Here is a 27,010-nt window from a genome sequence, read left to right as displayed (position 1 = left end):
TTGATTTAGAGACGGTCTTCCGCGCCCAAGCGTTTTTTCTTTTTCCCCAACAAAAAGACACTTAAAATGCCTCAAGAGTCGTAAGTGGCCCTAAAAACTGAATCACGGCTGAAATCGCGCAACTGCAGAAAGTCGCCAAACAAAATTCTCTCCGATTCAGCGCTTAGTTATATAGCTCAACGATGGACTCAAGGGGTTCCTCAAGACCTCCCGTTTAAACAACGTATCCGTATAAAGCTAGACCGTTTTCTTAAGCAACAAAACCAGTTTTGGTGTGAACCACAGAGTCCACTTGTCCATGCATCTAAGTTTCCGCGAGTGAGGGGAAGAGCTTGCTGTGTTTCGATTCTCGAAACCTCGGGAAATGCCGGGGAGCTCCGGGCGAGCCCGAAGAGACGCGGGGGCGGGGCCGCGAGCGTGCGTCCAACTCGTGCGCACGAGCCGCTCCGGGGGGCCGGGAGCGCGGCGTCGGCCAGGGAGCGTCACCGGGCGGACGCCCGGGCGGGTCGGGCGGCTGGGCAAACCGGCGGCCAATGGCCGAGAGCGACGCGGTCCTGGAGTGCAGCGCGAGGAGCGTGCGGCCCCTGTGTCGCGCTAAGAGCCGCTGCGCGGGCCCGGACGCACCGCGGCGCGTTCTCTCTGGGACAGAGGAAGCGAAGCGCGTTCGTCCCACGCAAAGGTTTGCCTTTCTCAAGTGAATACAGATGTCAGTGTGAAATTATCTAGTTTTTCACGAAACGTGAAAGGACGAGTCTAAAAGATTAGAATTTCTTCACCTAGCTTCAGTCACTTCGGCAGTGCGAAAGGAGTGTAAGGGTTACCCCTACACACGCTCCTGCTCGCACCACCGTGTTTGCTACAAAGCTTCCCACTTTCTTCCGGCCATCTATTCCGGCCGCACATTGCTCTCTCCAGACTATCTCAGAGTAACTCCCCTGAGGTGGGGCAAAGGGGAGCACGCCCGCCGGAGAAGCTGAAGACTCTCTCCCAGGGCCTTGCAAAAGCCGAGCCGCGCAGCCTGGGAGGAAGAACAGTCCGCCCCATCTTAGTTACCAAAGCTGCGCGCCTTCCGGGGAGCCGGGGGGTGGAGGTAGGGGAGGGAGTGGGCGCGCAAGTAGGGGGCGGGGAGAGGACGGTTACCCGCGGCGCATCCAGCTGCGTAGCAACGCCGCCCCCTGCCGGTGCCCTGCGGAACCGTGTCCCAAAGCGGAGAAACTGACTGGACCTTAGACGGAAGCCATTATCCTTCAGTGCCCGGCCTAGCACGGGTGGGGGTGGGGGTGACGCTAGGACGACCAGGCAATTCTCACAGGCCCAGCCCCCAGCCCCGAAAAGCACGTGTATTCCTCCCTATCCATCCTGAATCTACCATTCTGTCCAGGCATTCAGAAAAATTACATATGTGTATATTTATGGTTTGACCATCTATTACGTGCCGGGCACCAAGCTAAGTGCTGAGGATCTAAGAATATAAGCCAAGTGCTGAGGATATAAGACTACATTTCACACCATCTAAGTGGGCATAACAGGCAAGTACATAATTATGGTTCAGCCTTACCGTTATTATGAGAGAAGTACGCTCTGACACGAATGATGGGGCTAACGGATCAGGGGAACTGGGAGAGAAGCCCGGAAGAGAGATGTCATTTCGATTGAATCTTAAAAAGTGGGTTTTACTTCCATAGTTGATCGAGTAAGAAGGAGACAGGCATTATCAACAAAGGGAAGAGAGAATTAGAATTAGAATTATAGATGTATAAACTGCCATGATAAGGAATGAGATTGGTGGTAGTGCATTTGGATAAGGTTTGTGGGGGTTCCAGGACCTTGTTGAGCACCTCTGGGCTCTCCTCAGGGCTTTACACCTAAAACTTCATTTAATTTTCAATTTAAAAAGAAGGTATTCTAATGTCAGAGGAATTTGGAAACAGAAACTGAGAGGTAAAGAGACTTGCCCAAGTTTCATGGCTAATAAGAGATGGGGCCAGGGGCGCCTGAGTGGCTCAGTCATTAAGCGTCCCAGAATCCTGGGATCAAGCCCCCGCATCCGGCTCCCTGTTCAGTGGGAAGCCTGCCTCTCCCTCTCCCACTCCCCCTGCTTGTGTTCCCTCTCTCCCTGTCTCTCTCTCTCTGTCAAATAAATAAATAAAATCTTTAAAAAAAGAGAGAGATGGGGCCAGACCTTGAACCCAACCCATTTGACAGCTGTTTAGCCATCATTTTCAGGAATTGGATTATCTGTAGTTTACAAGTATCCTCACATTGGAAGGCGAGACCAGTATAAATGGCAAAAATATTTAAAAGAAAAAAAGACCTGTTAAAATGTTTCTTTCAAAGGCCAATGTGAATTCTGCCCTTTCTAAAAAGGAGGCCAAAGGGGTAGATCATGTATTAAGTACACTGCACCAGGAAAAAAGCAAGGGTTTAGCTTTGCTGCAATTGTTTTGTACTTTTTCCTAACCCTTCCTCTAAAAAGTGAAGGGGGAAAAAGTTTCAGAGCTGTGAGTACCTGTACTTCATGCATGTCCAGTATTTTGTTCTGTGGGGCTGAGGGAATCTGCATTTTACCAAGTTGCCAATGTAATTCTGACACAAAGCCCCAGCCACACTTCACACTGCATTGAAAACAGCCACTGCAGCCCAGTTCTCTAGGTGGGAACCCTCTCCCAAGGGGAGACTGCTATTCTCTGCCCAGCTCTTCCCTTCTGCCTGGCTGCTCCCATGGCCTCTCCCAAAAGTAGAGGCAGAAGTAGAGCATGAGGCCAGACATGGAAGGCCTGCTATGCATGAGACCCTGCTCTGGGGAAAAGATGAATTCTAGCGGCAGTGGGCAAGACCCGTCCTCTTAAAATGCCAGGGCTTTGTGGCTGACACTTCCTTAAACCTTTATAAAAGCATTTCCCACTTCCCAACTGGTTTCCCCCCCGTCACAGCAAACTTCCATATCTCCATAATCCAGACCCTGCTACCCCCTGCACTAGGACATCTGGGATATCTTGCTTTTGGCAGTACCTTGGTGATGCTTTGACTGGATTCATATGTGCCTGATTCATAGGGGCCACTGATGCATACTATTGAATGAAAGCATCTGTTCTTTGTTTCTCTTCTCCCTGTCTTCAAACTGAGATAAGATTTACATTCTGGGGGGAAAATGTTCATCCTTCCATGAAATTGTAAATTTTGCAATTGCAAGCATTTATTTTTTTTCAGATAGCCAAAATAATTAGCAAATGAGAAGAATCTATACTTTCCTAACATATTCACAGCCTAGGTATCTATCAACACAGTTACCCTTAATTTAAATTTAGGTTCAGAGTTGCTTTTTTCTCCCAGTCTTCAGCTTCTGAACCTATTTGCTATATAACTTACTTTTCTCCATTTAAAAAGAAAAAGAAGGAATTCTTGCGTGGTGCAGTCAGTTAAGTGGCTGACTTGATTTCGGCTCGGGTCATGATCTCAGGGTCCTGGATGGAGCCCCATGTTGGGCTCTGTGCTCAATGGGGAGTCTGCTTGAGGATTATCTCTCTCTTCCTCTGCCCTTCTTCCCCCCTCCTCTCTCAAACAAATAAATACATCTTTAAAACAAATAAAAGGAAAAAAATATCCATGGCAATATGATGCTGAGTACCTGAAATTCTTTTTTTTTTTTTAAGATTTTTTATTTATTTGACAGAGAGAGACACAGCGAGAGAGGAAACACAAGCAGGGGGAGTGGGAGAGGGAGAAGCAGGCTTCCCACCAAGCAGGGAGCCCAATGTGGGGCTTGATCTCAGGACCCTGGGACCATGACCTGAGTCGGAGGCAGACGCTTAACGCCTGAGCCACCCAGGCACCCCTCTACCTGAAATTCTTAAAAGAAAGTTTTACGTATACTTTTGAGGAAAAAAACACTTATAATTAGTTGATCTTGATTTAAAAGTTACAGTAATTATCAATCTAGTGAAAATAAGAATTAAAAAGAAATTCCATTTTGGTTTTAATAATTATTATCATTATTTAGTTTGTTAAAACGTGCCAGGTAGTGTGCTCAGTATTTTATATATATTATTTTCTTTTAAACTTTCTGCAAATCTCAAAGCTTTACATATTGCATACCTGTTTTCCAGGTAAAGAAAATAAAGGAGAGGAAGGTTAAATAACTGGGAGAAGTGGCAGAGCCTTCCTTCAGACTCACATGTGTACTTCTCCTAGTCCCTTTCATTCTGTGAGTCTGCCTTCTCCCTGTCTACTCATTTACCTTTTATACTTAAAACTGAACAGGAACTGCACTCTGCTCCTTCTTTCTTTCCAAGTACTGGACATTCATATTGGACACAACGTTGAGGACCAAGATGTTTTATCCTGAAACAACTGTTGAAGGCCAAAATGCCCAGTGGCCTAACTGGACTGATGAGAGTGTCTTCCCCAATCACAAGTGACCTGCCTCTATGGCAGTGGAGACCAAGTAAGCTGGCAGCCTTACAGCACTTAAAAGTAACACTGTACGCACTGAAACACAGTGTGAAGTGTGGAGTCTGCCCCAGGTTCATGTAGCAGTAATAATACCTTTCCCATTTTGCCTTGTCTGCTTCCTATCTTCTCAAAAATAGTTTTAGAAGATAGGAAGCAAACAAGAAATGATTCCTCCAAGCTCATACCCAGAAGGAGAGAGAGAAAAGCCCGGAAAACTACAGTTAAGACAAATACTTCTGTGTTCCCCAACAGTCTAGCCAGTCTCTCCCCATATTCTTGTTTTGTTCTTGGTATTTCCACACCAGCCCTCTCTGCTCTCTCCATTGGCTTTTCTACCTTCCAGTGCTTCTGCTCTTTGATCCCTTCCATAAAAGGTGGCATGACCCTATGGAAGCACCTTGCAATCCAGGCAGAACAGTGGCAATGTGAGGAATTTGAACCACCACCCTCACCCCTTTGTGATACACTGCCTTAGGGCAGAGCCCAGTGATTCCTGAAGTCATTGAGGGACAGACAGGCATCCTTTTCCAAGCATGCACATGGAGCTGTCTACATTGCAGGATAGACTGGAGATATCCCTGCTGTCTGGTTAGTGTTAGAGCAGCAGCTAATCAAAGTGCTTCATGTCAAAATTAAAACTCACTTGGGAACCTAAATTACCTCTTTTCGCAGGGAAATTGTGCTGTGAATGACTTTCCCCATTCTTCTTCAGGGAAATAAATGTTTTTTTTTATTCAGGGCCTATCGAAGACCAGAAATATCCTAAGCCATACAACTTGTACATTAGTTTGGGAATAACAGTCCAACTTTTTATTACTTGCATACTTGTTAGCAAGCAACAGGTTAACTTTTGTAGTTTTAAACTTTTTGACCCTTTTTATTCTATAACGTTTAATTTTATCTTCAAAATTACTCTGATCAATGTGCAGTCCTAATTTTGGAGAAGAAGAAAGGCCAGATGATTTTCCCCAAGTTTATATAGCTAGTTATGGAAAAGTTAAAGTTAGACTCAGTTACTGTTAATCATGGGCCAGCACCTCTCTCTCAGCCACACTGTTTAATCTTACATCTGTGTGAATGGATTTAAATGATCAGTAACAAATAGTTCAGTGTGAAGGCATCCTCTAGCTACACAGAGGGTCACTTCTACAGACTACATTCACACTTGTGAATGTCTTATGAAAGCATCACTACTGTTAAACATCTTGTAAATGTAATTTCCTAAGGTGTTATTTTTAAGAATATTTATTTAAAGTCTATGAGCTCATAAAAATTTTATTCACTGTCATAGATCACTGAGCTTAGGAAATTCAGTGTGCAAGCAACAAATATGGTAAGCAGATGTACATCATCACTCCTAAAATCACAATTAATATAGATTGTCCTTTAATAGTTTTTCATTAGAAATATTAGCCAGTATTTTCTTGTGCTAATATCAGTGCTGATTATGCCATAAGTTCTTCCTGTTTTGACATCTTGGTGAAATGCTTGCCGTTTCATTCAATGTTGTAAGTCCATGGACCAGACATTTTCCTTACTCGAAACAAAAGAGACATTCAGAAGTTGCATTCGTTTGGCAAAATGTAAACTAGAAATACACATATATTTTCAAAAACTACCAAATATGTATAAATAAACCCGTTTTCCCTAAAGTAATATTTGTATTAAGAGGTTTTTCCTTCTTTAAGTTTGTACTAGAAGAATGTTCAACTTCTCTGAAAAAAACGTTGATGTTTACTTGTGGTACCTGTAAAGCTTTGAGAAGGGTCCAAGGGGGAAATATAATAAATTATCTCTCTTTTCTAAAAGGAATTTGGTCAAAAGTATTCATGTACCTTGTGGGGGAAAAAGAAAAAAAGACCATCTTTTATAAGTATAGCCAGCTCATTCCGATATTTTTTTCAGCCAATTCTTGTACCTATGTTGATACATCTGACAGTTGATTGTTAATTTCTTTCCTTCCACTGATAGCTGATTTCCTTTATATGAGCTTTGAAATTTTAGAGATATTTAAAAATAGTATATACCCATTTTGCTAGCACAATTTTGATATGCCAAAATCAGAAATTCTATAACTACCATATGAGTTTGTAGCAGCTTTAGAAGGTGTATTTACCCATATTGGTAAACCATACATTGATTCAATACCTCCTTATTTGAGAGAACTTTTTCTTATAACATTTCTGTCGTCACTATGTTTCTAATGTCTTTTTGTACTAACTTCATCCCTTACTTCAAAATTTTCTGCTGCCAAAGAAGGAAATTAGAATTTAAATAATATAATTAGTGTTATCTTGATGTTTAGGAGAAATTACTAACCAAAATACACATTGTCTTTGAAAATATGAGGAACTGAACACAACAAATAACACTTAAACAAAAAAAATTTTTTTTTTTTAAGATCTTATTTATTTGAGAGAGAGAGAAAGAGCTATGAGTAGGGGGAGGGGTAGAGGGGGAGAAGCAGACCCCGCTGAGCAGGGAGCTTAATGCAGGGGCTCAATCCCAGGATCCTGAGGTTATGACCTGAGCAGAAGACAGATTTTTTTTTTTTTAATTAGCATGACTTTATTTTATTCTCCACTTAACGCAGTTTCCCAATAACTTTTATTCTTTTTTTTTTTAATTTTATTATGTTATGTTAGTCACCATACAATACATCATTAGTTTTTGATGTGGTGATCCACGATCCATTGTTTTCATATAATACCCAGTGCTCCATGCAGTATGTGCCCTCCTTAATACCCATCACCGGGATAACCAATCCCCCCTCCCCCATCCCCTTTAAAACCCTGTTTGTTTCTCAGAGTCCATAGTCTCTCATGGTTCATCTTTCCCTCTGATCCCCCCCTTCATTTTCCCTTCCTTCTCCTAATGTCCTCCATGCTATTCCTAATGTTCCACAAATAAGGGAAACCATATGATAATTGACTTTCTCTGCTTGACTTATTTCACTTAGCATACTCTCCTCCAGTGCCATCTATGTTGATGTAAAAGTTGGGTATTCATCCTTTCTGATGGCTGAGTAGTATTCCATTGTATATATGAACCACATCTTCTTTATCCATTCATCTGTTGAAGGGCATCCCAGCTCTTTCCACAGTTTGGCTATTGCAGACTTTGCTGCTATGAACGTTGGGGTGCATATGGCCCTTCTTTTCACTACATCTGTGTCTTTGGGGTAAATACCCAGGAATGCAATTGCTGGGTCATAGGGTAGCTCTATTTTTAAATTTTTGAGGAGCCTCCACACTGTTTTCCAAAGTGGCTGTACCAACTTGCATTCCCACCAGCAGTGTAAGAGGGTGCCCCTTTCTCCACAACCTCTCCAACATTTGTTGTTTCTTGCCCTGTCCATTTTTGCCATTCTAACTGGTGTAAGGTGGTATCTCAATGTGGTTTTGATTTGAACTTCCCTGATGGCTAATGATGATGCACATTTTTTCATGTGTCTGTTAGCCATTTGTATGTCTTCTTCAGAGAAGTGTCTTTTCATATCTTCTGCCCACTTTTTGACTTGATTATTTGTTTTTTGGGTGTTGAGTTTGAGAAGTTCTTTATAGATCTTAGATACCAGCCCTTTGTCTGTAGTGTCATTTGCAAATACCTACTCCTATTCTGTAGGTTGCCTCTTTGTTTTGTTGACTGTTTCCTTTGCTGTGCAGAAGCTTTTTATCTTGATGAAGTCCCAAAAGTTCATTTTTGCTTTTGTTTCACTAGCTTTTGGAGATGTATCTTGAAAGAAGTTGCTGTGGCCGATGTCAAAGAGGTTACTGCCTATGTTCTCCTCTAGGATTTTGATGGATTCCTGTCTCACATTGAGGTCTTTCATCCACTTTGAGTTTATCTTTGTGAATGGTGTTAGAGAATGGTCGAGTTTCATTCTTCTGCATGTGGCTGTCCAATTTTCCCAGCACCATTTATTGAAGAGACTGTCTTTTTTCCATTGCATATTTTTTCCTTCTTTGTCAAAGATTATTTGACCATAGAGTTGAGGGTCCATATCTGGGTTCTCTATTCTGTTCCATTGGTCTATATGTCTGTTTTTGTGCCAGTACCATGCTGTCTTGGTGATCACAGCTTTGTAATAGAGCTTGAAATCGGGCAACGTGATGCCCCCAGCTTTCTTTTTCTTTTTCAACATTTCCTTGGCGATTCGGGGTCTTTTCTGATTCCATACAAATTTTAGGATTGTTTGTTCCAGCACTTTGAAAAATGTCATTGGAATTTTGATTGGGATGTCACTGAAGGTATAGATTGCTCTGGGTAGCATAGACATTTTAACAATGTTTATTCTTCCGATCCATGAGCATGGAGTATTTTTCTATCTTTTTGTGTCTTCTTCAATTTCTTTCATGAGCATTCTGTAGTACCTAGAGTATAGATCCTTTACCTCTTTGGTTAGGTTTATTCCGAGGTACCTTATGGTTTTTGGTGCTATTGTAAATGGAATCATTTCTCTAATTTCTCTTTCTACAGTTGCGTTGTTAGTGTATAAGAAAGCACCTGATTTCTGTGCATTGATTTTGTATCCTGCCACATTACTGAATTGCTGTATGAGTTCTAGTGATTTGGGGGTGGAGTCTTTTGGGTTTTCCACATAAAGTATCATGTCGTCTACGAAAAGAGAGAGTTTGACTTCTTTCCCAATTTGAATACCTTTTATTTCTTTTTGTTGTCTGATTGCTGTTGCTAGGACTTCTAGTACTATGTTGAACAACAGTGGTGAGAGTGAGCATCCTTGATATATTCCTGATCTTAAGGGAAAGGCTCTCAGCTTTTCCCCACTGAGGATGATATTCGCTGTGGGTTTTTCATAGATGGATATTATGAACTTGAGGAATGTTCCCTCTGTCCCTATACTCTGAAGAGTTTTAATCAGGAAAGGATGCTGTATTGTGTCAAATGCTTTTTCTGCACCAATTGAGAGGACCATATGGTTCTTCTCCCTCCTCTTATTAATGTGTTCTATCACATTGATTGATTTGCGAATGTTGAACTGCCCTTGCATCCCAGGGATAAATCCCACTTGGTTGTGGTGGATGATCCTTTTAATGTATTGTTGGATCCTATTAGCTAGGATTTTGTTGAAGATTTTGGAATCCATATTCATCAGGGATATCGGTGTGAAATTCTCCTTTTTGATGGGGTCTTTGCCTGGTTTGGGGATTAAGGTAATGCTGGCCTCATAAAATGAGTTTGGAAGTTTTCCTTCTGTTTCTATTTTTTGAAACAGCTTCAGTAGACTTGGTATTATTTCTTCTTTGAATGTTTGGTAGAATTCCCCAGGGAATCCATCAGGCCCTGGACTCTTGTTTTTTGGGAGGTTTTTGATAACTGCTTCAATCTTGTTACTGGTTATTGGCCTATTCAGGTTGTCAGTTTCTTCCTGTTTCAGTCTTGGCAGCTTAAAGGTTTCCAGGAAGGCCTCCATTTCATCCAGATTGCTCAGTTTATTGGTATATAGTTGTTGATAATAATTTCTAATAATTGTTTCTATTTCCTTGGTGTTAGTCGTGATCTCTCTCTCCCCTTTCATTCATAATTTTATTAATTTGGGTCCTTTCTCTTTTCTTTTGGATAAGTCTGGCCAGTGGTTTATCGATCTTATTAATTCTTTCAAAGAACCAGCTTCTAGTTTCGTTGATCTGATCTGTGTTTCTGGTTTCTAATTCATTGATCTCTGCTTTAATTTTAATTATTTCTCTTCTAATGTGTGGCTTAGGCATCGTTTGTTGCTTTTTCTCTAGTTCTTTAAGGTGTAGAGTTAGTTGGTGAATTCGGCATTTTTCTATTTTTTTGAGTGAGACTTGGATGGCTATGTATTTCCCCCTTAGGACCGCCTTTGCAGTATCCCACAGGTTTTGGACTGATGTGTTTTTGTTCTCATTGCTTTCCATGAATTGTTTAAGTTCTTCTTTGATTTCCTGGTTGACCCAAACATTCTTGAGTAGAGTGGTCTTTAGCTTCCAAGTGTTTGAATTTCTGCCAAATTTTTTCTTGTGATTGAGTTCCAGTTTTAAAGCATTGTGGTCTGAGAATATGCAGGGAATAATCTCAATCTTTTGGTATCGGTTGAGACCTGATTTGTGACCCAGTATGTGGTCTATTCTGGAGAAAGTTCCATGTGCACTCGAGAAGAATGAGTATTCTGTTGTTTTAGGGTGGAATGTTCTGTAAATATCTATGAGGTCCATCTGATCCAGTGTATCATTCAAAGCTCTTGTTTCCTTGTTGATTTTCTGCTTAGATGATCTGTCCATTGCTGAGAGTAGAGTATTGAGGTCTCCTACAATTAACATATTGTTATCAATATGACTCTTTATTTTGGTTAACAGTTGGCTTATGTAGATGGCTGCTCCCATGTTGGGGGCATAGATATTTACAATTGTTAGATCTTGTTGGATAGACCCTTTAAGAATGATATAGTGTCCTTCTGTGTCTCTAATTACAGACTTTAGTTTAGAATCTAATTTGTCTGATATAAGAATTGCTACCCCAGCTTTCTTTTGAGGTCTGCTGGCATCGAAGATGGATCTCCATCCCTTCACTTTCAGTCTGGATGTATCTTTAGGTTCACAATGAGTCTCTTGTAGGCAGCATATGGATGGGTCCTGTCTTTTTATCCAATCTGCAACCCTGTGCCATTTTATGGGAGCATTTAGGCCATTCACATTGAGAGTGATTATTGAAAAATATGAATTAATTGTCATCATGTTGCCTGTGAAGACATTGTTTTTATAGATTGTCCCTGTAAATTTCTGTTGTATATCACTCTTGGGGTCTTTCTCCCATTATAAAACCCCCCTTAATATTTCTTGCAGGGCCAGCTTAGTGGTCACATATTCTTTCAGTTTCTGCTGGTCGTGGAAGCTCTGCATCTCTCCATCCATTCTAAATGACAGCCTTGCCAGATGAAGTATTCTTGGCTGCATGTTCTTCTCATTTAGTACCCTGAATATGTCTTGCCAGGCCTTTCTGGCTTGCCAGGTCTCTGTAGATAGATTTGACGTTATTCTGATGTTCCTCCCTCTGTATGTAAGGAATCTCTTCCCCCTAACTGCCCTTAAGATGGTTTCCTTGGTTCTAAGATTTGCAAGTTTTACTATTACATGCTGGGGTGTTCGCCTGTTTTCCTTGATCTTGGGAGGGGTCCTCTCTGCCTCTAGGACGTGAGTTTGTTTCATTCCCCAGGTTAGGGAAGTTCTCAGCTACAATTTGCTCAAATAAATCTAGTCCTCTCTCTCTCTCCACTCCCTCCGGGATTCCAATTATTCTGACATTGGAACGCTTCATGGTGTCACTTATTTCTCTGATTCTATTTTCATGGATTCTGAGTTGTTTTTCCCTGGCCTCCTCTTTTCCCTTTTAATCTATTATATTGTCTTCCATGTCGCTTATTTGTTCTTCTGTCTCAGTTACCCTAACTGTTAGATTATCTAGATTGGATTGGATCTCATTGATAGCATTTTTAAGTTCTGCCAATTCAGCTTTCATTTCTGCCCTTAGAGACTCTGTGTTGCCATTAATTGATTTCTCCATTCTAGCCACTGTCTTCACAATTGCTAGCCTGAATTCCATCTCCGACATCTTGGCTAGATCTGCATCCGTTTGTAAATCTGCAGCATAAGTCATAATCTCTGAGTCGTTTCTATTTTGAGGGCTCCTCCTCCCAGTCATTCTGTTGATGGATGTTTGAGGGAATGTATAGAGTCCAAATTATTGACCAGAACCCAAGCAAAATGCACCTGTTTTCTTGGGACCTTAGGATTGCTGGCCTCTTGTTTTCCCAGCCTGTCTTCTGGGGGAGGGGCCTGCCGCGCTGTTACTCAGACAACCCTGTTTGGGCGGAGTTGCCCTGCCCCCCTGTGGCAGGGGATGGGCTCAGCGGGAATCAGTTTTGGGGGCTTTTGTTCTCTGGTGGCTTTCCCTGGTGGCTTTCCACGTCTCTTCCGCGAATCAGAGCGGAAGAGACTGTTTCCAACCCTCTGCCTCAGAGCAGAGAGACCGCAGTCTGTTCTTCAGTGAGCTCTCCAGGCCACACTGTCTCCGTTTATGTCCGTGCTGCTATAAACTGCAGCGTCCTGGGTTGTGCGCCCCTCCGCAGCGCCCCCAGTCCTGCCTTCAGGTTGGAGCACGTCTCTGCCCTTTGTGCTTCTAAAACCGCCAACCGCCCCCAGATCACACATGCAACCCCGCCGTGCGGGGTTTCCGCCCCAGGGGCTGCCCTAAAGTCCTTTCCCCACCGCTACTGGTCTGCGAGTCTGTGCCCCGTCCCCAGCACGCGAGGCTGTCGCTCACCAGCAGTGTAGGATCCCCACGGCCAGGTACCCTCCCACTGCCATTTATTCTCTGATATCTGCCTGCGGAATCACGGCTCCCCGCTTCATACCTCAAAACCAACTGCCTGCCATATTCTGTTTGTAGAAATCCAGATCTTCTTACATTTCAGTCTGGTTTCGTGGGTGCTCAGAGTGGTCTGGTAGATATCCAGCTCAATTCCAGAGACCAGTTGAAATAGGGTCCCCTACTCCTCCGCCATCTTTCCTAGTCCCCAGAAGGCAGATGCTTAACTGACTGAGTCACCCGGGCACCCCCAAAATGTATTTTTAAAGCTACTAGAATGATGAACATTTTTAAAAGACAGTTTTTTAAAAAAACTGTACAAACTGGACTCTGGGAATAGGACTCTGACTTGAAAATCCTGGGTTCCTTAAGTAAAATATGAGTGAAACTAGCCACAGAGTTTCTGCAGGAGTGGGGGGACACCAAGACACCGGACCTTATTCTAGCAATGTGGGATAAAAGAGATTCAAGTTTAATTTCCTAATAAAAAGAAAAGCTTCAGGATGCTGTGAATTGGGCATTGCTTGAGAAGCTATAGGGGAGAAAAAGAGCTATCAAAGTTATTGATATTTGAAAAATGGGAGCTTCTGACTCAAGAAGATTCATTTCTAATAAGCCACAACTCCAGCAGGGGTGCTAGGGATTAAAACGGAGTTTGGACTAATACATGATTAAGTAGCCACAGTTTAGATAAGTAAGCTATCTCTAAAGGGCGATAGAAAAACTGCCATCCAGGTTTTGAAATTTGTAATTACTCAATGAAGTGAATGTTTAGCATAAAGCAAATGACATTCTTAATTTTTCTTGGCAGAAAGCCAGGATAGAATATTAAAAGAGAAAAAAATACATACATTGTGGCTGAGAGTCTTTGCCCCCATACCATCCCTGGTTTCCTTTAAAATTCTGAAAACATTTATTTTTTTCTTCACTGGCATTAATTTAGCCATCACTTCCCACTCGCATCTACTTAACATGAGTTCTGTGTGAATGGTAGCTCAGCTTCCTCACACTGACCAAGAATGTCTGGCTTTGCTGTGTGTTAAAAAATAAATGCTTCATGCGAACACTTGTGACTTGTATGGTTGTCTTCCACTCTTCTTCTCCTTACATGTCTTTGAACATCATCAATGTCCTTCCATGGGTCACAGGACTCGTTGAGGAGGTCAGCATACTCAGAAGTGACACAGGCGTCTTATACACTGCTAAGCACTGGCAATACCTGCAAGGTGAGTCCATTTTGTACTCAGAGTAGTATATCCATATTTTAAATTTATTATTTGAAAAATAAAATCAATAATCATAAGAAGATAACATTAGGAATAACTTCTGTTTTACTTTAAAATCTGTTAAAATATGTTTATGTAGTATATGCCATCTATTTCTATTTTGTATGTTACAACTCTAGACCACATGAACAGATGACTTTAAAATATTTGACACCAAAGTAATTACCCTTTGCATATTGGATAGGTCATTATTTAGAGTCACATTTTTTCCATAAATCAAAGAAATTGAGTTATCATGACTAATTCTTAATCTGCTTTCTGTCTAAAGATAGCAAACATTTGGACTAAAAAATTGAAAAGCTAATTATTTAGATGTTTTATCTACATGATATTAAACAGCCAGATGTCTGGTTAAAGTTTTTGTTTTTTTAAATAGGGCAAAATGGAAATTTCAGTTGCCTTCTAAATTTAATTAAAGACCAATTTGATCAAAACATTTACTCTGGAACTTGCATTATCGATTTTGAATGCCTATATTGATCAAATTAACCAGAGGCTTTACAAACTGCACTTTACGCCGCACTCAAACATGGGTAGCCCAAGCCTTTAGCAACCTTCCTGATGTAGTATACCACCCACCCCCATATCTCTGAGTTAAAAGGGGTGGGGGAGGGGGAATGTTTGAACCTAGCTGTGCTGGGAGGTGAAGGTATGTGTGTACACATGTATTTATATCTCCCCTAAATTTTCCCCCAGATATTCTTTTACTCATCCTTTCTCATTTCCCACTCATTAATACAGATGCATGGCTACTGAATCAGACTAGTGTTATCAGCCACTATTAAGCTACCTTTTGTAAATCCTTAATTTGATCACTGACACCTGAAAATCAACTGGCAAATAATCTAGATTAAATAGCTTAATATGTTCTGTGTGTCTGTAGTAAAAATCCTTTATTTAAGAGGATGTTTTCAATTAAAATATGGTCAACTTTAAAGTTTTAAGAAATATCCGCAATGTTATTATGAAACTAAGTTTCCAATTTTATGATCATTTGATGACTCATTTTTCTGAAGCCCCAGCTGCATATGATTAATGAGATTTTATTTGGGACTTGACTTTTCTCACTTTTATTTTTCAACACTTCTGGGAATCCTTCAGAAGCTTCCACCGCTGTTCTGTTTTTTAGATTTTCAAATTGTGCCTTCATACATGTGATACAAAATTAAAAATATACCATTTACTTCTATGAGGATGTTATGTTACTACTTACTCAAATTCCTTTTTTTTTTTTTTTAAGTAGGCTCCATTCCCAGCATGGGGCTTGAATTCATGAACCTGAGACTAAGAGTCACATGTTCTATTGACTGAGCCAGCCAGGTGCCCCCTTAAATTCTACACTAATAATGAATGTTTTGGTTAAAACTTAAGTTCTTATTCTTAGAACATTTAAGCATTGTGACTATGTGTCCCAAATCAAAAATACTAATATGCTTATGAGGACAAAGAGACTGTATATTTTAAATCTGTTTAGTTCTTTAGAAATCTAAGATGTATGGTGGTCATACATCTACTGTAGAGGATTCAGATTCCTCCTTTAGTTTATTTCTCTCTGAGTGACATTTCATATTGGTAATTGTTAAGTTATAACAGAAATGAAATACAGGGGATTTAATTCAATATTCAGAAGCCCACAGATACATCAGCATACTCTCCCACTTAAAATTAAAGACTTTTGCGCACTTAGTGGAAAGCACTGACTATAAATAATCAGTTTTATAAAATTGAAATATAAGTTATTCTCCCAAAATCTGTGGACAAATGTGATGTCTCACTGAAGAACATTGTAGTCTTAAACAGTTTTAAGTCTCTTGCCATGACTTCTTAATCTATCTGTATGGTTTCTTTCATCTTTGGCTTCAGTCCAGCTTGCTTTCATTTGGGGCTGATGCCAGTTTGTTTTTTTGTTTTTTTGTTTTTTTCTAAATTAATTTTGGCTAATAAATACCTACAATATATTTTACTATATTTAATTGCACTAGGAAATTGGACTTTGATTACAATTAAGTAGAACATTTCAAATATAATATCATTATAGCATAAGTTGGTCCAGCATCTGTGTTAGATTACATTATCCAAACACATGAAACAGTCTGATTTCTGACTTGGTCATCCCCTGCAGGCAGGGATCTGCTCTTTCTTGCCAGTTGAATTCTGTTTTCTTTTTTTTTAAGATTTTATTTATTTATTTGACAGAGAGAGACACAGCGAGGGAGGGAACACAAGCGGGGGGGGGGGGGGGGCGGGGAGGGAGAAGCAGGCTTCCCGCAGAGCAGGGAGCCCGATGCGGGGCTCGATCCCAGGACCCTGGGATCATGACCTGAGCCGAAGGCAGACGCTTAATGACTGAGCCAGCCAGGCACCTGAATTCTGTTTTCTTGTTATTGTTCTCACTGTCAGTGGATCATCCTCACAATCCCATAAATGCTGTTGAACTCCCAGCGGTTTCCTATAGTTCTTACCTATTACATTGTTCAAGAATATTACTTTAAACAACAACAAAGAAAAAAAGGAAGGGAGGGAGGGAGGGAGGGAAAGAAAGAAAAAAAAAGAAGAAAGAAAGAGAAAGAAAGAAAGAAAAAAAGAATAGGCTGTTCTTACAGAACTTCACAAACTATTTTCAATCAGGATTTAGGTAATAACTCCTAGCCCCAAAATAGCCAGTTCATTTTGTTTTTAATAAATTGTAATTCAAAGAAACTTTACCCAGGAAGAAACTGGATTTGTTCTGAAGGTCCAGAAGCTCTGGAGATCAGCTGTCCACGTTCCTTTAACCTTATGGCAAGGTTGCCTTAGTTAATGCCACATCTTCCTTATTTATTCCTTGGAAAGTCAATGGCTGATGTGGAAACAGCTGAGTATATTATTCTAAGATGAAGTGATTAAATCATGTGGTTGAGGGTTGGATGCAGGAACCCTGGGGATGGATATTTTTTCCCTAGTTCTTGACACGGAATCTTTCTATGAGAACTTATAATTAGTCTCTCTAAAAGCAGCCCATGCTTCATTTGATGTGGCCATAGTAAACTCTCTTCAAGGTTGAGCCTAGGAGGGTTAGTGGGGGTGAGTAAAATATTATCACACATCTTTGTTGAGGTATTACAGGGGATTAGAAAGACATGTTTCATAACACCCACAGAACATGTACATCCATGTGATAGCTTTGGGGAAATGGTCCCCTAGTGCTGAGGTAAAAAGGAATAGACACAAGATTGTTATACAGGGCCAAGTTGGGAGAGCAGGCTGGGCAATATTAAATGAGAAAATACATATAAATATATCTTAGGGCATGCCTGGTGCTTTGAAAGCTAACTCTTCTGCAAGATCTGGAGTGGAACCTAATGCTTAGAAATGGAAGCCAGCGGTAGCAGAGGGAAGGTCCAGAAATCAGGTGGTACTTCTCCTAGGCATCAGGCCCCTGGGGGTTCAAATGATACTCCCAGTGTCAGCTTTAGGGAATCCTCTTTCAGGGCATCCACTTTGAGGCTCAGGCAAATTTAGCTGATTCCAAGTACTGCCTGAACTCAAAAGCGGGTATATCCTTCATCCCCATCTTCCCGGGTGGCTGCTGGTGAAGGAAAACACCATTTACAAATATCTGCTTGTAGATCTGGAAGTGTTGGAATAGAAATAGGGACTTTTAGTCCCTAGGACGAAGAGGGTTACAATGCCCCTTCAATAGGACTACCCTGGCAAACTGGCAAGTTAATAGAGTACAAAACTGGCAAGTTGTTCATGATCTCCATACAGGAAGGATCTCCAAAGTTAGAGAAGTTAAGGTTCAAGGATGGAAATATCTTCCTTATTAAAACACCATATAAAACTCTATAAGTTCTGAGTCAAGAAGAGATCTTATTTTTTTTAAAGATTTATTTATTTACTTATTTTAGAGAGCAGTGGTGAGGGGCAAAGGGAGAAAGAGAGAGTCTTTTTTTTTAAGATTTTATTTATTTATTATGTGAGAGAGAGAGAGAGAGCACAAGCAGGGGGAATAGCAAGCCGAGGGAGAAGTAGGCTCCCTGCTGAGCAAGGAATGCAGTGTGGGACTCAATCCCAGGACCCTGGGATCATGACATGAGCCAAAGGCAGACAACTAACTGAGCCACCCAGACATCCCAAGAAGAGAACTTAAAGAGAACCCTCAACTGACAGGAGCTGACCCTACTGGCAGCCTCTGACCCTTGCACCTGATCATTACCTTTCTGTAGGGTCTATTGCTTTGCCTCTGTCACCAGACAGTCTCTTTTTAATTTGTTGGCCTACATGTAATGACAGCCTTCTTTTTCTTCATTCTTCTTAGTGAAATAGTGACATGTAGCGTTTTAAAAATTAATGTGATTCAATATTAAACAAAAATTAAAAGGCAGTAATTACAAGCAAGATGCTTCACATAAAGTCATGCTTCCAAAGTGCAAGTTCTTGATTTTAAGACAAATACAACCTAGCCCCCAAAACCATGAAATTTCCTGCTCTGGGTCTTCCTTCCTCCCACCTCCCCATCCTACCTGTTACTTGGTCAGAGTTTTCTAGCTGCCATATTTTTTCAGTATTTCTGCAGATGTGATAAATATTCAAACAGTAGGCTGAAATAGGTAATAAGGAATGACTTACTTCAAGTAGGGCTGTCGAGAAGGGCTTCCCTGTAGAGAACCGAAGGATAAGCAATAACTAACCATGAGATGTTGGGAAAAGAAGGTTACTGGCAGAGGGAACAGCTTGTATCCAGGAGGCAAGAATCTGGTGTCCTAGAGGAACTGAAACAAGTTCTATGGAGCCAGGGCATTTTGAAGAAGGGAGACAGGACATAAGATTAATCTGTAGAGAAAGTAAAGGACTAGATCATGAAGGCTATGGTGAAGTGTTTCGCTTTTATTATAAGTGCAAGAAGTCACTGAAGGCTTTGAACAGGGAAGTACCAGGATTTAATTTATTTTTTGAGGTCTTTCTTGCTGTGTATGGAATAGGGAATCAAAGAGAAAAAATGGAAAAAAGAGAAACCACTTAATAGGCAACTGCATCTATCTGGGCAAATGATGAAGCTGGCTTAGACTACTGTTTTCAGTCTTGTTTGTCACAACCCGTTATGGTCACACAATGATTCTAGTGGTGTTGAGCGGCAATATCAGTGAAATAGAATGATGTACAATAGAAAATATCAGAGGCCATCCTATCATTTCATGACATTTTCTTCAAGTTTGTTATACATATCCACACAGATTTGCATGTATAGGATTATACTGTAAAGTGGACTTACCGCTCTGGGCACTGATCAGAGAAGCCATGGTGGTAACAGTGGAGGCAGAAAGAGGGGATTTGTCAGATGAAGATATCTTCAGATACATGGAGCTGGAAGAAGTCACCTTAGAAAGCACATAAAGATCGGAGACAGAGTTCTGTGATCTATTTTATTTCATTTTAAGTATTACATTCCTATCTTTGTACCCTGACTAGTCTTTAAAAAATTATTTACCACTTATACAGAGTAAAAACATAAGAAAATTGTACCACTAATATGGGAAAACAGAGGAAAATTACAAATAAGGGGCAATTTTTTAAAGTATACATATAGAAAGAATTGGAATGTAACCTGATGGTCACCAGTAGTTCTTTCTCTCACATTTGTCTGGCTGTTACTTTTTGGGGTCATTGATATATCTGTAGCAGAGATTATAGGCAAATTAACAATTTATAAAAAAGCTGTATGCAGGGGAAGAAATAGTAAACTATATCTATTCAGTCTTCATTCCTTCTAAGAGAGAACGTTCCTTGGTCTTCTGAGGTAACAATTCTAACTTTGCTGAACTTTTTCACAATACAGTTTGATCTCTGCTTGTTTAACTAACTGTTCAAAACTTACATTACCACCACAGTGAGTAATAAACATGTATAGTGTCTTAGGTAAAATGTCATGTTTATGTTTTGTCTAATATAGGATATAATGACCTCTCTTACAGAAGGTTATCTTAATGAGTATCACCGTCCATATCTACTTGAGCAGCTTGGATTTAAACTGCTGTTTGGAATAAGTCTTTAACCTGATGAGAAATAGATTTATATTAAATCACTGAAACTCAGAAACTTGCCTTGGAAAGAAAGGGTGCATGTCATGGGCAATTAGCAGATGCAGAAATCCTTTAATTTTAAATCATGCCCTTAGCTGGGGAACTTTATACTATGCTGACAAAAGGCTGAATCTAATAATGCTTTTTATTTTACAAACACATATGTACACACCCACAATCTATGAGTGTGTTAAGACCCATATGTACAAACAACCCATTTACAAATTGCTAGATGAGACCAGCATTTACTTCCTACTCCCTCTGCCATTTGAAGAAAGCCAATTTACTATTTCATCACCTTTCTTCTTCCTGGGATCCTTTGCCTCAGTTGTAAAAATACATCTTTCTCCCCTCCTTCTGTCAGACACCTATCTTGCTTTGTGGTAGGTGACAATCAAAGACCTCAATTGTATTTTAATAGTAAATTCTTAAAGATCTACAGAGTCAAAGAAATGAGTCTCTAATTGTAGAAAATTAACTTCCAGTGGGAGCTACCTTAGTTGGTACTTGAGATGACTTCCCCATTGCTTCTCAAACCAGACCACCCAGGTACCTTAACTGCATAGGCTAAATGTCTATACATTTTGATAAAGCCACCCAGAGAGCCACTCCTGACTCAACTAACTAGTTGTGCTGCCGACTACTGTAAAGTCATTCCTGTGCCACATGAACCACAGAATTTCAGCAAGGAGCTGAAGACAGGGTAGCATCATGATTTTCAGTCTGTTTCTTCATTCTCAAACCTCACAAGGTTGAATCTTTCTGCAGAATTTCACTTTGGTTTTTATTATTCACTGAGGAAGTCTGGTACATATAAAAGCTTCCTCTTAGCATAGATAAGATTAACAGGCTAACAGTTCTTTGGGTAAGTAAGATTAATTATCAGGAAGCTGTTGATACAGTTCATTGTTGACCTGTAAAAACCTAGTAAGAATGAGGTCAAATAAAATAATAGGTCCATTTAAAGTTTGGGTCATATAAAACGTCATTAAGGGTCACGTTATTTCAGCAAAGAAAATATTGCAAAGAGCTCTCCTTTTAAAAGAAAATAGTTTTTCTGCTGGAGAGCTTCCAAACCACACCATTTCAAAACCTAAACACTGCAAACCATTGAAAGCTAATGTTTAACTGTCTGGTTCTCGTCTCAAAAACCTTTTCCCCCTTGGTATTTGGTTTTTGTTGAAATCCAGGTGTCATCTGGCTTTTAATCCCAATTATGTTACTTTTGCTGGGCCAAATACTTTCATTGCCCAGGGGTTACTTTTTTATATCCCACGTAGTATAGAGTGAATTCTACCCTGCTCTGTGTGATTAGGAGAAGTAGTAATCAGCATTTTACTAGAGTTGAGGAAAACAGTAAAGAGCAGGGCTAGCCCAACGCAAGATTGTGAAATGCCTGAAATTGTTAAAGCCCTAGACACCTAATTTGTCATTTAACTCTTTTGGTGCCCTAATCTCTGTGAAATCTTGTTCAGCCGAGAGCTGTATGATTCTTCTGAGCATCAGTTTCCTCCTCTTTTGGAGGATGGACTGAGACCATGTGTGATATAGTATACAACATATGGCCTGATACATAGATGTTCAAAAATTACTAGGTCATCATCCTCCTCTTCATTAATTTATCTCTTAAGCCTCAGGACTAAGGGATATTTAATACTGATTTATGATGAAATTATTCTTAAGAATGTTTACTTTTAATACTTTCATTCTTGAGGGCTGGAAAGCTCTCCAAACCTGGAAGAATGTGTCTCTAATTCTGACATTGTAGGGCCTGTAGGAGGAGGAGAAGATACGTATCGGCTTAGAGGAAGCTTCACTGCTCTACCATGAGGGTAGCTGCTTGCTCATTAGACTGCATTAGACTGGCCTTGCTGGGGGAAAAGAAAAAAAAGATTGTGCAAGTCGGGCATGGAGGCCAGCATGTGGGACCTGAATGCTCATACCAGAGCCAGAGAGCCCATGTCCCAGTTCAGTTCCAAAACCGTTCCCCTGGCAGCCCACAGGTCTGGATTCTTCTGTCTCCCTCCCACCATCATCTTTTCACTGAGGATCTAATTAGTGCATTTTTTAAATGGCTGTAGTGGCAGAAGCAGATTCCAAATTTGAAAGGTATAAAGTTTATACAATTATAGGGGCCCTCTTTAGTAGAAAGGATGCAAAGAAATAATAGGTACAAGGGTAACTATTTAGCTAAAATAAAAGAAATCACCACAAAGTAGACTGAAAAAGTATATTTGAAAAGATTATAAATACCACAAAACATCACACAATCCATAAAAACAATGTTTGCTAATTACCTTCCTGACACACCCTATAGTTGCCCCCCCCCACTTTTTTTTTTTTTCACTTGCCTTCTCTGATTGGTCCCTTATGTATTTCCTGATAGGAGAGAACTTGTGAGTTAACATGGGATCAAAAAAAAACCAAAACCTTTGTTTACAATTTTATGTGTAGGATGGTTTGAAAACTTTCCACAAATCAACTTCTGGCTCTGAACATCTCAAGCCTCTTTTCTCCTCCATCATCCACAGATTACTGGTATTGTAGCATAGACTCATATTGCATTACAACTTCTAACCCTGTGTCTTCATTCCATGACCTCAAGTGAGTGGGCAGTGGGGGTATGTATGAAAGTATTCCTGCATTGAGGACAGGAAGCAATAATTTAGCTACACCTGGAAGTGAAGGCAAACCACATAAATACATTTCACTAAACTCAAAACAAATGATCTTCAATTCAATTTCCCATTAGCCAGATACCCAGAATGTCCACAGCCAGTCTGTGGACACCACTCAATATGAAGGGACGGGGAGAGGAATTTGATATGGGAAGAGATAGCAGTCTTAACTGATTGCGGTTAAAATGTTTAACTTTTTCAAATTTTACAAAAGTCTAGGCCTGTGCAAATGAGAGTCCCTTGAAAATTTAAAGCTTTTTTTAACTTCACAGAAAATCCATTTCTTCACAGAGGCATTAGCCCAACACAGAATTCTGAGGATGAAGGAGAGGTCCTACCCTTTCACTCATGTGGAAAGAGCTCTTTTGTGTTGAAGTGCTTGGTAACTTATGAAGACTTATACAGATGTAATAAAAATAATATCATTATTATTACTAAAGTCCATCGTGCCCAAGCATGAAGCAGTCTCAGAGGCAGAAATCACAATATCTCGCTGCTTGGAGAATGGAGAAGGAACTTGAGTTGCCTTCTTCCCAAACCATGAAGAACCTGGTTTTCTCCTGCCTGCTCCTTTAGCTAAGATAACCTGAAGAAGCAACTTAAATTGTGTTAAGAATTTCTTTTATCTGGTTCAACAATTTTACTTGCCTGATTATTTAAATCCTAACTTGACTCTGCCACTAACAAGTTATGTAAGCTTGGATAAATTAGTTTGCCTCTCTAAGCCTCAGTTTTCTCATCTATAAAATGGCAATAATAATAATTTCCTTGAAAAATTGTAGAAAGGATTAAATGGATAGCACATACTACTTGGCTCCGAGTAGATGACTAAGATATTGCAGCTATTAATTCCGATAATAATAAGGGAAGAATCAAGAGGGGGATGTTAGACAGCCAGAGGTTCAGGGACTCCAGTTGTGCCAAACATAGTATGAAAAATCAAGCTCTATAAAAGCTGAAAGGGATGCTTTTATTTCGGCTCTTCCAGTTTTCCCCAGAGGGACACAGTAGCAACACAGCAAATGTGACCATGGCAACATGATGGCCATGGTACTCAGTGAATAGAATTTGTCAATAATCATGAGGCTTTTAGGAGGCAGTAGGAATTCATATCTGGCTCAGGTTTTCCTTCTGACGTATGCTTTAATTTTGAAATTGCATGAGATTTGGGAAGTGTTCTAGCCTCAGAGAGTTTGATAATTGAACAAGAACAGCAAATTGCCCCTAGTGATGTCTGCAAAGAACTGACATTGAGTACCTAGCAGGTAGTAGAGGCCCTGTAAGGTTCTTTAATTCAGCTAAAGTAATTTATCCTCAGAGGGCCTGGGCACTGCTGCTTGGGTTGGACATGGCCAGGCTTTGAATAGCCTGAGACATCAGGTAATTTGAGGAAGCAAAGCACTATCAGTGATTGGCTCTGAAGCTAGACCACGCTAGGCCCCAAATCCCAGCTCTGGCATTTAACATCCATTTTTTTAATTTACTTTTATTTAAATTCAATTAATCAACACATAGTGTATTATTAGTTTCAGAGGTAGAGTTCAGTGATTCATCAGTTGTATATAATACCCAGTGCTCATTACATAACATGCCCTCCTTAATGCCCGTCACCCAGTTACCCCAGCTCCCTATTGCCTCCTAAAATCTTAGCATAATACCCTCTAGTTCCATCCAGCTTATTGTAAATGGTAAGATTTCTTTTTTTTTTTTTTTTTTTTTTGGTGTTTGAGTAATGTTTCATTGTGTGTATATATATACCACATCTTCTTTATCCATTCATCTGTTGATGGACATCTGGGTTCTTTCCATAGTTTGGTTATTGTAGACATTGCTGCTAAAAATATTGGGGTGCAGGTGTCCCTTTGGATAACTACATTTTTATCTTTTGGGTAAATAACTAGTAAGTACTTAACATCTTTATAACCTAGAGCAAGCTACTTAAATTCTGTGTCTCAGTTCCCTCATTCTGAAGTGGGGATATTAAGTACTTCATAGGGTTGTAGTGAGTATTAAAGTGATTATTAAATGAGGTAGTATTTCTAAAGCAAGTGCTCACTAACAGCTAGTTCTAATGTTAAATGGGAAGTCTGGTGGAGTGTCCAGCAGGTATTTGGCTTTGTGTATCTGGCACTCAAAAAAGAGGTTATAATTAAAGATAAATTTTAGGTTTTGTAGTTGTATTAGTTCCCTGTGGCTGCTGTTTAACTTGGGTTTTAAAACAACAAAAATTGATTCTCTCACAGTTCTGGAGGCCACAAGTCCAAAATCAGTACCAGTGAGCCAGTCATGGTGTCAGGAGGCCATGCTCCTTACAGAGACTCTAGGGGAGAATCTATCCCTTGCCTTTTCTGGCTTCTGATGGCTGCAACATTTCTTGTATTGTGACCTCATCATTCCAATCTCTATCTCACATTATCTTTTTCTCTGTTATCTGTAAGAAATCTCCATCTTCCTCTTTCTAACAGAGACACTAGTGATGGCCTTTAGGGCCCATCTGGATAATCCAGCATAATCTAGGATAATCTCCTCATCTCAAAACCATTATCTTAATCATGCCCACAAAGATCCTTTTTCCAAATAAGGTAACATCTACAGGTTCCGGAAATTAGGACCTGATGTTTTTGGAGGCCATTATTCAGCTTACTACACTGGTTAATATATGATACTGTAAGACATATGGGGAAAATGAAATTATGAGAAGGAAAGAGATCTAAATATAGGACTCTAAGAACCATAAACATATGCAGGGAAGCAAAGAAAGAGGAGCCACTACAGGTAAGTAAGTGAGGAGAGAGGAGCAGTTAGAGAAGGAGACAGTTGGTATAGGGGTGGGGGAGTGTTTCATATTCTAAGGACATAGTACATTTCAGAAAGGACAGCATGACAGAAATGATTCAGAGAATCAGGGAAAGGGCTGAGAAGGAATCATTGGGTTTGACTATTAGGAAAAAAAATCCATAAATATGGCCAAAGTGGATTCATTGGCATGGGGGAGAGAAAGCCCCAATTGTGGTGGATTAAGGATGGAATCACCTACCTCTGTGATAATACTTTGTGTGTAGGTACAGGTGGAGGGGAAAATGGTGCAAATACACATCTTAGCAAGCTACTCCTCCACCTCTCTCTCAGTGGTATTTTCTTTGGATTCCTAACAACAAAAGCTCATCAAAGGCACTGAACTTTCCAAGGTAGACATGGCCCATGATTAGAAGGGGAAGGTACTGCCTCCTTCCCGTGTAAATATCCTTGCTCTCCCACTCCAGAGGTTGATGACAGAGGCTTATTCATCCTTTTAATTGCTCAGCTTACTCTCTGTCTCTAAAGTGTAAATGACTAAACTAGTCAAGTAGTGATTTTTTAATCATTATACTCTTTTGCAGTATCTTCAAGAGAACTCTATTAGTTTGAATTTTTTCAAATATATAAACATTTTTTAGTCATCCAGCAATCATTACGGATCACAGTATGCTAAGAATTGTATTGGGAATAATGTAAGACATATTAAGGATAATATAAGATTACTATAGTATTAATGGCTGACATTCCAGTGCCTTTTATGTGACAGAAACTGATTTAAATACTTTATATATCAACATATTTCAAAATCTGATGAGAAAGGAGACATGGGAATGATATTAGTATTATTGTCTTATTTTATAGAAGAGAGAACTGAGAGTCACATGACTAGGAAGTATGAAATGTGAGGTGAGGAGGCCTATCCTCTGAACCACTATGACATACATTTTTTTTTCAGCATCTGCAAGAAAACATCTCTAACACACTTATTTGGGACAGAAGCATACAAATAAGCATTATTTCAAAGTGATATAACAAAAATAAACTTTTGGCTTTAAGAAAGCCTCATAATACTGAAAATATTCATCTATTATTCATTTTCATATTTACTGATATCTACTATGTGCCTAGGCACTGTTGTAGAAACTGAATTTTCAAAAATGGACAAAAACCCTCGTCCTCACGTTCAAGTAAACTGGCTCCATCTTTCAATTTCATGCAATAATCAATACTGTCACCATAGTCCCAGAACTGAGTGAGATGAAGCCAGCTTTCCCCTAACTGCATATAAGAGAACAGCATTGACTCATTGGAAGAAGGATTACAATGTATGGTAGAAACTACCACTACCCACTGCTGAAATGATCCTTCTAAGAGAAACTGTACTATA

General features: G+C 40.0%; 1 protein-coding gene across 1 annotated transcript; it reads left to right on the top strand.

The window, feature by feature from the left end:
- The first annotated feature begins 66 nt into the window (after positions 1 to 66).
- Positions 67 to 24,487, top strand: LOC113926968. The gene is made up of 4 exons (XM_035728335.1): positions 67 to 80; positions 129 to 679; positions 13,947 to 14,024; positions 23,116 to 24,487. Exons 1-4 carry the CDS (start codon positions 67 to 69, stop codon positions 23,196 to 23,198), a joined length of 726 nt encoding a protein of 241 aa, XP_035584228.1. The 3' UTR covers positions 23,199 to 24,487.
- Positions 24,488 to 27,010: the final 2,523 nt, after the last annotated feature.

The sequence above is a fragment of the Zalophus californianus genome, chromosome 7 (genome assembly GCF_009762305.2).
Source record: "Zalophus californianus isolate mZalCal1 chromosome 7, mZalCal1.pri.v2, whole genome shotgun sequence".
NCBI classification, from domain to species: domain Eukaryota; kingdom Metazoa; phylum Chordata; class Mammalia; order Carnivora; family Otariidae; genus Zalophus; species Zalophus californianus.
The sequence above is the reverse complement of the archived record's forward strand: the minus strand, read 5'-3'. Positions and strand labels throughout refer to the sequence as shown.